Source organism: Hippichthys cyanospilos, chromosome 1, assembly GCF_059441005.1.
Source record: "Hippichthys cyanospilos isolate Australia breed blue-spotted pipefish chromosome 1, RoL_Hcya_1.0, whole genome shotgun sequence".
NCBI lineage: Eukaryota > Metazoa > Chordata > Actinopteri > Syngnathiformes > Syngnathidae > Hippichthys > Hippichthys cyanospilos.
The window spans coordinates 4378798-4391553 of NC_142369.1; the positions used below are offsets into that span (position 1 = coordinate 4378798).

At 39.3% G+C, this 12756-nt stretch overlaps 2 protein-coding genes across 4 annotated transcripts in view; one reads left to right on the forward strand and one right to left on the reverse strand.

Annotated features, from left to right (window-relative positions):
- nlgn2a (neuroligin 2a) overlaps positions 1-12756 on the forward strand; it is a 201680-nt gene that overhangs the window by 43801 nt on the left and 145123 nt on the right. The gene's annotated exons all lie outside the window — the stretch shown is intronic.
- Positions 1-12756, reverse strand: part of fgf11a (fibroblast growth factor 11a) — a 45256-nt gene that overhangs the window by 8920 nt on the left and 23580 nt on the right. The window contains exons 2-3 of the mRNA XM_088407572.1: positions 12556-12666; positions 4474-4577 (exon numbers count right to left, since the gene is read on the reverse strand). Coding sequence (XP_088263698.1) covers positions 4474-4577; positions 12556-12666 — 215 coding nt within the window. The remainder of the gene's footprint in view (positions 1-4473; positions 4578-12555; positions 12667-12756) is intronic.

Sequence of the window (12756 nt, forward strand, 5' to 3'; positions counted from 1 at the left end):
AAGGAAACAGTTTTAAGTACATTCACATTTATATATATATATATATATATATATATATATCTTATTCAGGGTCGGCATAGCACGTGGGAGCGCGGGAAATGTTTTGTCTTTGAAGGAGGGGCTTTTGCAAAATATAAGTGAAGAATCACTGTATTAAGTCAATGATACACATTTTTTTTCAACAAACACAAGCAATGCAATATCCATTTCCATTTGATGAATATTTTAGTCCTGTGTGCCATGATGCAATGGCAGAGAGGACCATAAGATCCAACAAGGACAGAATTCAAAGCTCTTATGGGGTGGGGTACTTTACAATGCAGCTGCCAAAAATAGTTGGACTAAAGCACAAGACAGACAGCTGGTAAAGGGGGACGCAAAAAGAAGGCGGATCCACTCATGTAGTATAAACAATGTAGTGATGTCCTTTTCAGTTTTGCTGCCTCTTTAGAGTACTTGACAAAAAAACGAGCGCTAAAAGGAGTCACTTGGATATTGTTGTCGTGCAACAACAAGCTAAAGTGCTTGTTTTGAGAAGCAAGTGGAAAGGGAAGTAAAGCCTTAAATAATTCACCCGGCGTTTGCAAGCGGTGACACAAAATGATCGTGATCGTGTTTAGCATGTGCAATCTGCCGCTTTCGTGTCGCTGAGCCAATGCGCCGTTTCTGACTTGAATTCACCACAAGCAAAATAACAATTATTCCTGACTGCTGCTTTAACCTTCGCACTAAAAAGTAGTGTGTGTGATCTGGCCACTGGGGGGCACTCTCAAACATTATTCAAGCACAAATAAACATTTTACAACTGCTGTGAGTAATTTAGTAAACTGCAATTCTTCACAGAAAATTAATAAAGTATTCTTATGAGCATTTAGCTGTCTGCATGTGTTGCTGCACCGTTTGTGTTCAAACACCTGTTCTTAATACTAGTGTTATAGTTCTCAAGATCGGTCTGGGTCTCTAACAGTCTCAAGACGACTGTTTAAGGGACTAAGTCTCATCTTGGAATTAAAGGCATTTTTACTTGATCTTGTCTCAGTCTCGGACAATGGGATTTTTTTGGAGACTGGTCAACTACTACTACAAATGAAAATAAAATATTTTTTGATTGTTAGTTTGTTTTTATTTCTCTGATCTATACGGTCTTGATCTTTTTTCAACCTCCAAAAGCCTTGAGCTTGTTTTTTTTCTTGACGTTCTCTCGTGTGGATGATGTCTTGATCCCGGTTGCTGTGGTCTTGACTACAACACGACTTTATACTGTCATCAAGATCAGTTGTTCTCAAATGTGGGTCCCAGTGCCCTTTGTGGTACCTGAAAGCATTTCAGGGCTCCATGAGATTTTAACAGGGTTTCTATGAGTATCAAAACTACTAATTCCATGATCTGACTGGAACTGTACAATTTTCTTTTCAAATTAAGAGCAAATTAAATGGAACATGAAGCATCATTGCTAAATTATGGTGACTTGACGCAATTTTCTCACAGATGAGCGAGAAATCTTCTTGTTTCTAAATAAAATACACTTTTTTTTTAAATCCAAATATGTTTTTATTGGTACTCGGCTGAAAAATATGTTTTTTCAGTGGGTGCATTAGTCATCATCGTTCATGTTTCTTTCATTTTCGAACATGAACTAATACTTTTTATTCTAATGGCATAGGCATATAGAGTCTAAGTTGACAGCAAAGTGCCCTGCAAATGACATAAGTGTCGCTTTGCTTTCTGAAATGCAGATGTAGAAATTGAAGAATTTACATAGCGATGAAGTGATTTTATTCCCCCCCCCCCAAAAAAAAAAAAAAATTGCGGTCTAAGCGTTGTATAAGGCAGATTATAAGGCGCACTGTCAGCTTTGGAGAGACTTAAAGGCTTTTAGATGCGCCTTCTAGTGAAGAAAATATGGTAATTCAGCTATCATAATATGAACGTTTTTTGCTGAACATTGCTAAATAGATTTCATGTCTCTTTAAGCCAGGGTTTTCGAATGACTGTGGAGTCAAAGACATTTTAAGTGTGTTTGTCACACACTTGCGTAGTTTTGAAATCCGAAGCCAGTAAAAACTGTTCAAAAGAGAGATTGCCAACAAAAAAATGTTTGGGTTTTTTTCCTCCCAAATTTTGACAAAGTTGAAGACAATTTGCTAGTTTGGTATTCTAGCCAGAAACCTGAAGTCAAATCATGATTTTGCAGGCCGCATAAAACGATGCGGCGGGCCGGATCTGGCCCCCGGGCCTTGAGTTTGAGAACATGCTTTAAGCTATTGAGTGTGGCAGTTGATCAACAGAACACAGCAAGTTTTAGCAGCGTAACCTTTCCCTTAATGAGGTTGCACCGCTCGGGCGGTCACCCTTTGCGGCCCGGACCGATCACTCCTCTTCCCGCATTGCAGAGCCGACGCTCACTGAGGCTCCTTTGGATTTACTCTGGGGCGGGAGACACCGATGCTACTTGCACGTTTCCAGCCACGTCGCTCCTCTATAATATGAAAAAAAAAAGCCTCCCTTCTCAATTTCCTCCCTGCAGCTTTGCCCTCTATCTTTCATTTGGGGGCTTACGCTCGCAGAGAAGAAGAGCCGAGCAGGTTGTTTAAGGTCAGGACAGGAAACAAAAGCCCCCCCCCACTCGCATCCGGCTACCCGCCTTTGCCTGTCATCTCGCAGGGATTTTCTCAAACTTTTTCTGCAGGGGTACTTTCCCTGCGTTAAAGAGAAGTGGGTCACCTTGTCTCCTTTTGAATAAAGCCTACAGCAGTGTTTCTCGCCTCTTGAAAAATGAATACAGTAAAAGGTAACTGTGCGGTTGGCAATTTCGGAAGGAATTGGGAGCTGAAGTGCTGAATGAAAAAATATTGAAGATGTGGAAGGATATTGAAAATTAGGGTGGGAATTTGAAATGAAATGGAATGTAGTTTGCTGGAACGAATGTAATTTTCCTGCATGTGTTAAATCATTTCCCAAATTCAGTTGAATGTTTAGAATTTGTAATGGGAATGATATGAGTCTCTTTTTGTTGAATGTGCTTTTGCGAAAGAATAGGGAATTTTATTTGTCGAATTTTGGTAAATAGGTTTTTATTGCCCAGTTTCTAATTCAATGATTTTTACTTCAACCTCAACTCAATTTTTTTCATGGGTGTATTTTAGTCAATGAGTTTTTGCCAAGTAAGTTGAATGACTTAAACGTTCAGTATAACACATGGTGAAATTGTGAATCTGTTATGTTGAAAGTGTCATCGGGGATAAATAGGGAGTTTTTGTGGTTATTTTAATTGTGAAAATTTTTCATTTTTGGTCCAGAAAATTTGGGGCAAATTTGAATGAGCTGAATCATTTTAATTTAATATAGGAACACTGCAAAATTTAAGAAAATTAAGAATGGATAGGGTATTTATTTGGGAAATGTCTGGTTAAATTTTTGGTAAAATATATTTTATACATTTCAATATTTTTTTATGTTTGTGAGTTTGACAGGAAATTTCAATTTTTTTCATGTGTTTATTGAGTTTTTGCGATACAGTGCGAATCTGTTGTTTTGAAATTGTCATCAGGGCTAAATAGGTCATTTTTATGGTCTTTGTATTGGCAAATTTGAATGTGCTGAATCATTTAAATCTAATTTAGTAACAATGCAAATCTTAAATGTGTTTTTGAGGATGAATTGTTTTTTTTAGTGGAAATTTTATGTGTTGAATTTTTGATGAATGAGTGTACTGTGATTGAATACCCAATTTGTAATTCGATATTTTAATTTCATTTTTTTGAGTTTGACAGTAAACCTCAACTAATGTTTCTTTTACTGTTTACTTTGGTAAATGGGCGAATGTCTTGAACGTTCTGAATAACAAATCTGTTTTGTTGAAATTGTCATAGGGGATAAATAGGGAATTTTTGCGGTTATTGTAATAGTCGATTTATTTTTGGTCAAATTTGAATATGTTGAATCATTGAAATTTAATATTGGAACAATAAAAATGTTAAAAGGGCCGTTTGAACAAAGACCTTAGAACATTTGAGGGAAACTGCTTCATTAGAATGAATGACTCCTTTTGCCGTGATTGATGAAAATGATTGATTTGGTACTAACTGAATATTTGGAACGAGAAAAACACAAGCCCCCACAGTGTCAAGCTTTTGGAATACCGTATGTTGGAATTGGAATGATGAAAATCAATCGTCTAAAGACAAGCATGTCAAATGAGGGCGATGAATACAAAATAAGTGAGTTCCCGCTCAAAAAATATCATAACTGCACAAAACGCTGTCACTAAATTTGATTGAACTATCATGCTGTTGAATCTGCCACTTCCACTCATTAAATCTCATCACTCACTGGTGAGGCCACTTAAATAATAGAACTGGGGAGTGGACTAGATTCTAAAAGCTCCATTTGTTTCCTACTGACTACTCCATTAAAGGCAATGGAACGCGATCCGATGCTAGTGGTGCTTCATTAATGCGCTGAGGTCCATACCGAAGTGTAGAGGTAGCCCTCGCTGTTCATGGCCACGTAGAGACCCGTCTTGGTACTCTGGATGGCCACGATGCGGAGGCCCACAGGAATCAAGTTGAACTGCACTGTTGAAAACACAAACAACAACATCCGACATCATCTTTGGGAGAAAGAGCTCCAATGGGACGAGGCGGTATGAGAACTTTTTGGGCTGAAACACTCCACTGATGCAAAACGCTTATTTTTTTGAGCGCAGTTATCGAGTAATCGGATAAAACCAAAAAGTATCATTTCGCTTGTTTAGAGTAGGGGTTTTAAACACTCATTGCAAATTACAAAAAAAAAAAACTCATTCAAACAAGTGCCATTTTTATTTGACGAGTATATTTGTTACTTTTCAGCTATGCTAATGTTTAGAAAATAAAAATTGCAAATTGCATGTCTCCTTAGAACAAACTTGGCTTGCAAATGTCATAAGTTGTCAATTAGCGCCCCCGGGTGGTTTTGGGGTCTCAACACATAAATTTAATTTGCACCCTGTTTGTGAATTGCCGTTGAAAGGATTGCAAAAATTGGTTGAATTGCATGATAAAACATTGGGTTTTCAATATGTCCAAAACTGACAATCATTCCAGTTTTTAATGGCAGTAAGTGAGCCCGACATGGGCAAAATTTGACATCTGCAGGGTGTTACCACTCGGCCTCCTGTTTGCAGGCTTTGGCATAAAAGGGAAAGAGGGACGGCATATTGAAAGTTGACATGTTTTGACAATCTTTGCAATATTTTAGCCTTTTAGTATTTTTTGTATGTATTTCCTTTGATATCGCACATCAAAAATATCTTAAAGCCAGAGTTAGGTCAAAACTCCCCTCAGGGGTTACAGTAATGGCACAAAGATAGTTGAATGGCAACCTTGGAATCCCACGTGAACGTGCGGACATCGACAGCAGCGGCCGCGCAATGCGTTTTGTCAATGACCTCAATTATGTGTGTGCATTCTCAAGTGATGGATGGATGAAGGATTTTTTTTTTTTCCTGGAAATGAAAAATGTAATACTAGCAAGTTTCCAATCAATTCCAAACGGAGAGTTGTGCCGGCATAATAGATGGGGACAGAAAGTCAATCACGCATACAATGGCGAGTAGCAAAGTTTGGGAGTCGGCGCGACTTGGGAAGAAGGGAAATGCACGGACGTGGGATAAAGCGCTCGGTTGTGGTCGTGTGGCTTCGCTCCTTGTCTTTCCGGAGGGGCTCTGCTTCTATTTGCCTCATCGATCTCCGCATCTCAAAGAGGCGCTCTTGCAAATGAGCCAAGTGTCACAATGGGAGGACAAATAGAGGGGAGAAAGGAAAAAAAAAAACAAAAACGCCAATGTGGGGATCCAGGCTGTCTTTGTGTGTAGCCTCCTTTCTGCCTTTCGAGCGCCGCTTTGACTTTTCTGAGGTCATTTTGCATCATTTTAGTTTGCTTTCTTCAACAGCTCCCCAATATAGTCCTGCTATCGCATCCATCATCGTCATCACTATTCTTGGATAATACAGGCGCCGCATCGGTGTCCTCGCTCCTCCTTGCTTTTATTCAATTTGACTCCTTTAAAGAAAAAAAAAAAAAAAGATTAAAAAAAAACTTCTTGTTTACTTTTGTCCGTTGTTCCCCGCGGAGAGGAAATGAGAGGGACGGGAGGAAGGTGTTGCCAAATCAATCCCGCCAGTCAATTTGAGGCCTGGAGATCATAGAGACAATAAATAAGCAAGGAGAACGTGGAGGTAGATTGGATGCAGAAGGGGGGGGGGGGGGGGCAGCTCAACACAAAGTGAAGCGATGCAAATGGTGCGACCTTGCCATGGCATTGTGCTGCTCCTCAGAGATTTCCATTGAGTTTGTTGTCAACTGTAGTGGAAATACAGGCGCAGTTAGTGTCATACCAATGCGCAGTTTTTGTGGAAAAACGCATGTAGATAGGGGGCGGAACTCAGTTGGCCGTCGGCAGCCAACGCCTGTTTCAGCTGAGCAAGTGAGCTGAATTTGTTACATTATTTTCAATAAAAGAAACGAGTCAACTGAACCAAGGTCTGAGTCCATCCTTGTTCACCAGTACTGGGAGTATTGCTTTAGAAAAGTAATGCATAACTTTTTGCTGTAACCTAGTAGTGTAAAGCAGTGGTCCCCAAACCCCTGTCCGTGGACAGGTACTGGTCCGTGGATCAACTGGTACCGGGCCCTGTGGACTGCACCCGAAATAATGTTTTGGAGATGATTTAGTTTAACTGTTCATACGTTTGTGCTTGGTTTTTGTGTTTTTGGCGCCGCCTCTGGCCGCTATTGATATTACATACATAGTGAAGAGGATGCTGTGTTTTTTTAGAGCAGCCAGCCCCCCCCGCAATATAAATGTAAGGCGTTGACCGGGTCCGTGGTGATCAAAAGGTTGGGGACCACTGGTATAAAGCATTACACACAAAAAACTAGTAATATTCTACTCGGTGCATGCGTTATAATATAAACCCCCCCCAAAATGCTCCTAAACTCTTTAAATGTATTATATCAATTGATAACATGAATGCAGTTCATTTGGTTGCCTTGAGATGACACTGGTGCATTCTTGGTATGCAGAGAACTTTGTTTAGGTCGTTTTATTTGTATGTTTTCATTTGACTTTTTCAGTCACCTAGACATCCTTTACATCCAAGGAAGCAATAATATATATTTTGAGCACGTAAGCTTACTTAAGTTTAGTTTAAGGTCATTCCAGTGGATGTGTAATGAGCGTAGCGAGCTCCATTTAGATCCTGAATCCACATTCCCAGTTATGTTGGCGAGAGAAATGTAGAAGTGATGCAATAATAGCGCCTTACATTTCAAATAGTGTAACAGTATAATGTGACTAATTGCTTTGGAATGACAGTAACAAGTCATAAATAATGTATTACAGTTTTGAAGTAACTTGCCCAACACCAAGCCAAGCACCAAGCACGGAGGGAAAGTCAGACAAAGAAGCGAGCGAGTGAGCCAGCGTGTTCCGCGGCAAAGACGCGGATAAATAACATTTCCTCCCACCAGCGGGAGATGCTAATTAAAGAGGATAAAAGTCAGAGGATGACGCCGCTCCTTGTGGCTTTCTGATCTCCACGCTGAGAGTCAATATGGCTTTCATCAACCCAATCTGGCTTTCTTCTCTTCCCCTGATTTTGTCTTCCCGCATCGTCAACCCACCTCTTTCCTTCCGTCTGGGGTCAAACTAAGTCGAACGCTTAATTGGCCGCCGACAAACGTTTGGAAGGCCATTATAGTATTATAGCCATTTTACAATCGGTTAAACGGGGTGTCTCTCGGAAAACCCGAGCTAGGCTTCCCCCGTTTCATCCGAAAACCCAAACCGGCGCCCGTGTTCATCTTGGCAAAAATTAGCAAGCGGTCATGGGTTAACCAGGCCTCCTGAAGCGTATCGACACGTTGGCAAATTTTACTGAATAGAGGTGGAAATCTATGCCTGTTTCACGATTCGATTCCATTCCAGTTTTGGTGATTCGATCCAGAATGGATTTTTGATTCAAAATGTTTTTTGATTTGAAACAATACTCTTTGAACCAAGAGATTAATATTACTAATACTTTTTATCGTATAAAAGAACAACAAAAAATGGGTAGGACAAATACATTCTCATTTCACAGAAAATTGCTGAAATTACCGAAATACCATGGGTAGATCCATTGCTCAATACAAAATACAGATTAAAATAATAAGATTTTTCAGCATATTGATGACAAGCAAGATGATCAACTTTTTCAAGTGAGCAAATTGAGAGGATGGGCAAAGGATGAAACGTGAGCAACTGCGAACACATCGGGAGCATATCGATTTAAATCGTAGTAAATGAGAATCCCAATTCTGATGAAGATTGATTTTTTTTATTTATGTATTTATTTATTTTTTGGCAGACCCCGTGTATTGATATTGTGTTGGCACTGTGTCACTTTAATGGGGCACCTGGTGGATCTTACTTATCTTACGTATTGCACCCAACTTATAAACAATATTATACTTGTACTGTATGTTATCTTGTATTATTTATTCAAATGCATGTTCAGAATGTGTTTTAAGTGTACAGTCAATAAATAATTTGCACAGTGGATTTGACACCCTCCCACAGGTAGAAAACAAAAGAAAACATTGGGAGCCACCAAGTCTTTTTGCCATCTAAAGTGAGGACACCTACTATCGCATGTAAAAAAACAATTTTGTCATTAAATTTGACTTTGACAATTACATGTATGTATGTACTCCGGCCATATGCTGGGAGTGATAAACCAATCAAAACACATGACCTAATACATACAGCACTGCCAGTGATAAACCATTCAGTGAACATTACGTAATAACTACAGTACCTGTACATATGCTGGCAGCAATAAATCATAGAGCATTATGTAATACGTACAGTACGTACACTGGCAGCAATAAACCGATCACAAAACATTAATGAGTGCAGTATGGATGTCGGCAGCAATAACTAAACAGAACATTGTGTAATACGTACAGTACGTACACTGGCAGTGATAAACCAATCACAGAACATGACGTAGCATGTCCAGTATGTATGCTAGCAGCAATTAACCAAACAGTGAACGTTATGTAATGCATACAGTACCTATGCTGGCAGTGATAAACCATTCAGGTAACATCATTGAATATGTACGCTACTTGCGCTGGCCATTTAACCAGGAAACATAATGCAATATGTACAGTTTGTACACCGGCAACGATAAACCAATCACAGAGCATTACTTAATCTGTGCAGTTTGTACACTGTTAGAAATAATCCATTCACAGACCATTATTTAATACGTAGAGTATGTACGCTGGCAGCAATTAACCAAAGAGAGAACGTTACGTAATATGTACCATACGTATGCTGATAGCGATAAACCATTCCGATAACTTTATGGAATACGTACAGTGCCTTTATGTATGATGGCAGCAATAAATCAGAGGACAATAAATCACAAAATATTACATAATGCGTATAGTATGTTTGCTGGCAGCGATCAAGTAATCAGATAACATTACATAATGTCCCATTTTTTTGCCAATTGTATGTTTCTGCTTGCACCCTCTGATACGGTGCAGCATATACGTATACATTTTGATGTGTGTGTGTGTATATATATATATATATATATATATATATATATATATATATATATATATATATATATATATATAGTATGAAAATAGACATGCGTAATACATGATAATACATTTCTCCGTATGAGCAAAAAATACGGTAATTTTACCATATAGAACTGTAAACTTCTAAATTTTTGTTGTCCATCTCCATGTTTGTTTACAGAAGGGCCATACTGTCCCTCGGGTTCTTTTTGTCCATGTTTCACCCGCACTAGTCAGGCAGTCCAAGAGTGTGGTTGATAAATAGAGTCGGACAGGTGTCCCTATGTTTTTGTCCCGTGAAGACAGGATGGCTTGTGTCAAGGCCAGGCAGCGGCACGATATAAAGAGACGCCAGTCTCATCTTGCAGAGTGTTGATCCACACCCACTTGCACTGTCAGTTGCTCAATAATTCTTGCCGCAGGTGCCACTCCAAACCCCAACACATTTTTTTGAGGACATTAAAAGCTTCTTCATCTTCAAATCGCTTGTACGTAGACCCCCCCTTTTTTTGCTTAAATTTGGGTGAATTTTACTAAAACACAATCATAAGTTTACCCCTGACTTTGATTTTACATGACATGATTTTGAGGTTGAAATGGAGGTCTTCAAATACGATTTGCTGATCATCTTACTTTGGATGTGCTTTCCCCAAGTGACGGATGTTGTGAGATCAGAGCGTGGAAGGTTGCCCTTCGCTGTTTCGCCCCTCATTTGCCAACATTCATGCCTTCTTGTTCAAGCAAACATCTAAGGACTGAAGGAGACAAGTCAATTCATCTTTTCCTTTTCATAATGCGTCAAAGAAATTATCTACGCAGCCTCCTTGTTGACAACAAAGAGGCAGTTCGGCCGCGCTTGGCCATTTTCGCGATGTTCTGTGAAAACGCTCTAAAAAGGATGCATACAATATCGAATTAGAGGTATATATATCATCAGGTTAAGCCATGTTAATGACATATTACCTATTTCACATTCAAATTCAAATACATTCAAACACAAATATGTGGAAAAAATTGCTCTGTTTTGAGTTATGCGGTTATAAGTCAATCTCCCTAATATGGGGGTTGAAAATGAAGAAAAAAAACTCCCACTTGTACTCTGAAAAATACAGTAAGTCTCTGGCTCTGGCTGTATGTTTACATCTAACACCTTCCCACCCTTCCCACATTTTGGTCCGCTTGACCAATTCTAAACGTCAAAGCAAACAAAGTCCCCACTCAGCAAATGCCAGCCTGCCAATGTTGACGTCACGTAAGAAGGACAAGCGGCGCCAAAAAAGTCTTAATGAATTGCTTGAATGTAAATTTCATCCAGGCGACCGTAGCCCCTCCCGCCCGCCGGTAAATCTCACAATTGTGCTAACTTCATGTTTTCCGTCTAAATCGGTGTTGTGACAGAAAAATGCTGTGTTGCCACATCACTGACATCCCATAATACAATCGTGAGCCTGTTAGGGAGGCTTGGAGGAAGAACAGCAATCTTTCTGCTCATGTTGCCTTCATGCACTGTTGCCTTTTGCATGTCTGAAGTCAAGCAAGCCAGGGTTCCTTCACACATTTATTAATCGAATGAGATCGGTTATGTTGCCCGACTGGAAAAGAAAATAGCTCTCAAATCCTTCAAGTCAACCCTCTGCGCCCCACTAGTTTAATCTACCGTATTTTCCGCACTATAAGGCGCACCTAAAAGCCTTTTTTAAAAACAAAAAAAAAGCTGATGGTGCGCCTTATTATCAGGTGCGCCTTATATATGGATCAATATTGAGATCGGGATTCGTAGATGGGGAATGAACTGATAAAGTAAGCTTTACCTGTTTCTTTTGTGTGTTTACAGTTGAACAAGGTTGCTCATAGAGTTATTATGCTATTGAGAGTTTAGAGTTATTATTCGAGTTATTATTGTTATTACTTTGAGTATTACTATATTGTCATTGAAAAAGTTTTAATATATGTCATTTATTGAGGGTGCGTCTTATATTCCGCTTCGCCTTGTATATGGAAAAAGTTTTAAAATATGTCATAAATTGAGGGTGCGCCTCATAATCCGGTGCACCTTATAGTGCGGAAAATACGGTAATTAAACAGGCGTGTGCTGAAAAATCAGTTCACATGTATCAGGATTCTCATTCGCAATGTTTAAAATGTCCCAAAATCGATAATAAAAATAATAAAAAAAGGGTTTCATTTTATTTTATCCTGAAAAGTTATTGCTGTGTGTATATATATATATATATATATATATATATATAGCTAGCTAGCTAGCTTAAAAATATATGTTATGGTCCACACGTTGTTTTTGTGGAAAAAGCTCTTTACAATTGAAAACATAATAAATTCAAATAAAAACGAGACTTGATCTCCTTTTGTTATTTTGTTTTGCAAAACAGACCAAAGTAGTGTAATGATTCTTTGCACATATATGTAATGGACTATTAGCTAATTCATTCAAATCACAGACCCCAAAATAGGAATCTAATTGAATTGTGAGACTCTTTAAACAAAGTCCAAGTACATGCAGAAAATAATTATTTCTATAGACTTAATGCCCCCCCTTGTGATCGAATTTTGAATAGTTTTTGCTTTTTTTTTTTAAACTTGTTATTCCGCAGTCGTGATGGACCCCAAAAATCTCGCTCGTTTCGCCATTGCCCGAACCGTAAGTTGTGATGTCATTTTCAGTTGAATAGGGCCGACTGGTATGGATTTTTCGGCCGATGCAGACTTTTTTTGTGCAGAAGAAAAAATGCTGATTACCGATTTAGACTAATGAAGGCACGTGGAAACTATTGTAAATGAAATTTCCTAGTTGATTTCCCCAGTACGTAAATACTTTTTCCCACCTTGGAACTACTGGAGATTAGTTGACGCGCATGCTGTGAATTAAGCCCGCGACATCTTTGTCCGTCACGCCGCCGACTTGCGTTGACTTACAAAAGGAGCTGCTTTCGTCCTTTGTGCCTTCCATGGTGCCGTCCGGCAGCATCTGAAGGTAGAAGCCGTGTCGGCAGTAGAGCCGCGTGACGATGCCCTTCAGCTGCGGCTCTGCCAAGCAAACACAACAAGCAAAGGGTTAAAACGGGCGCACGTGCGTGGCCAGGAAAAACGGCGCCCTGATATTTGCGCCGGGAACTG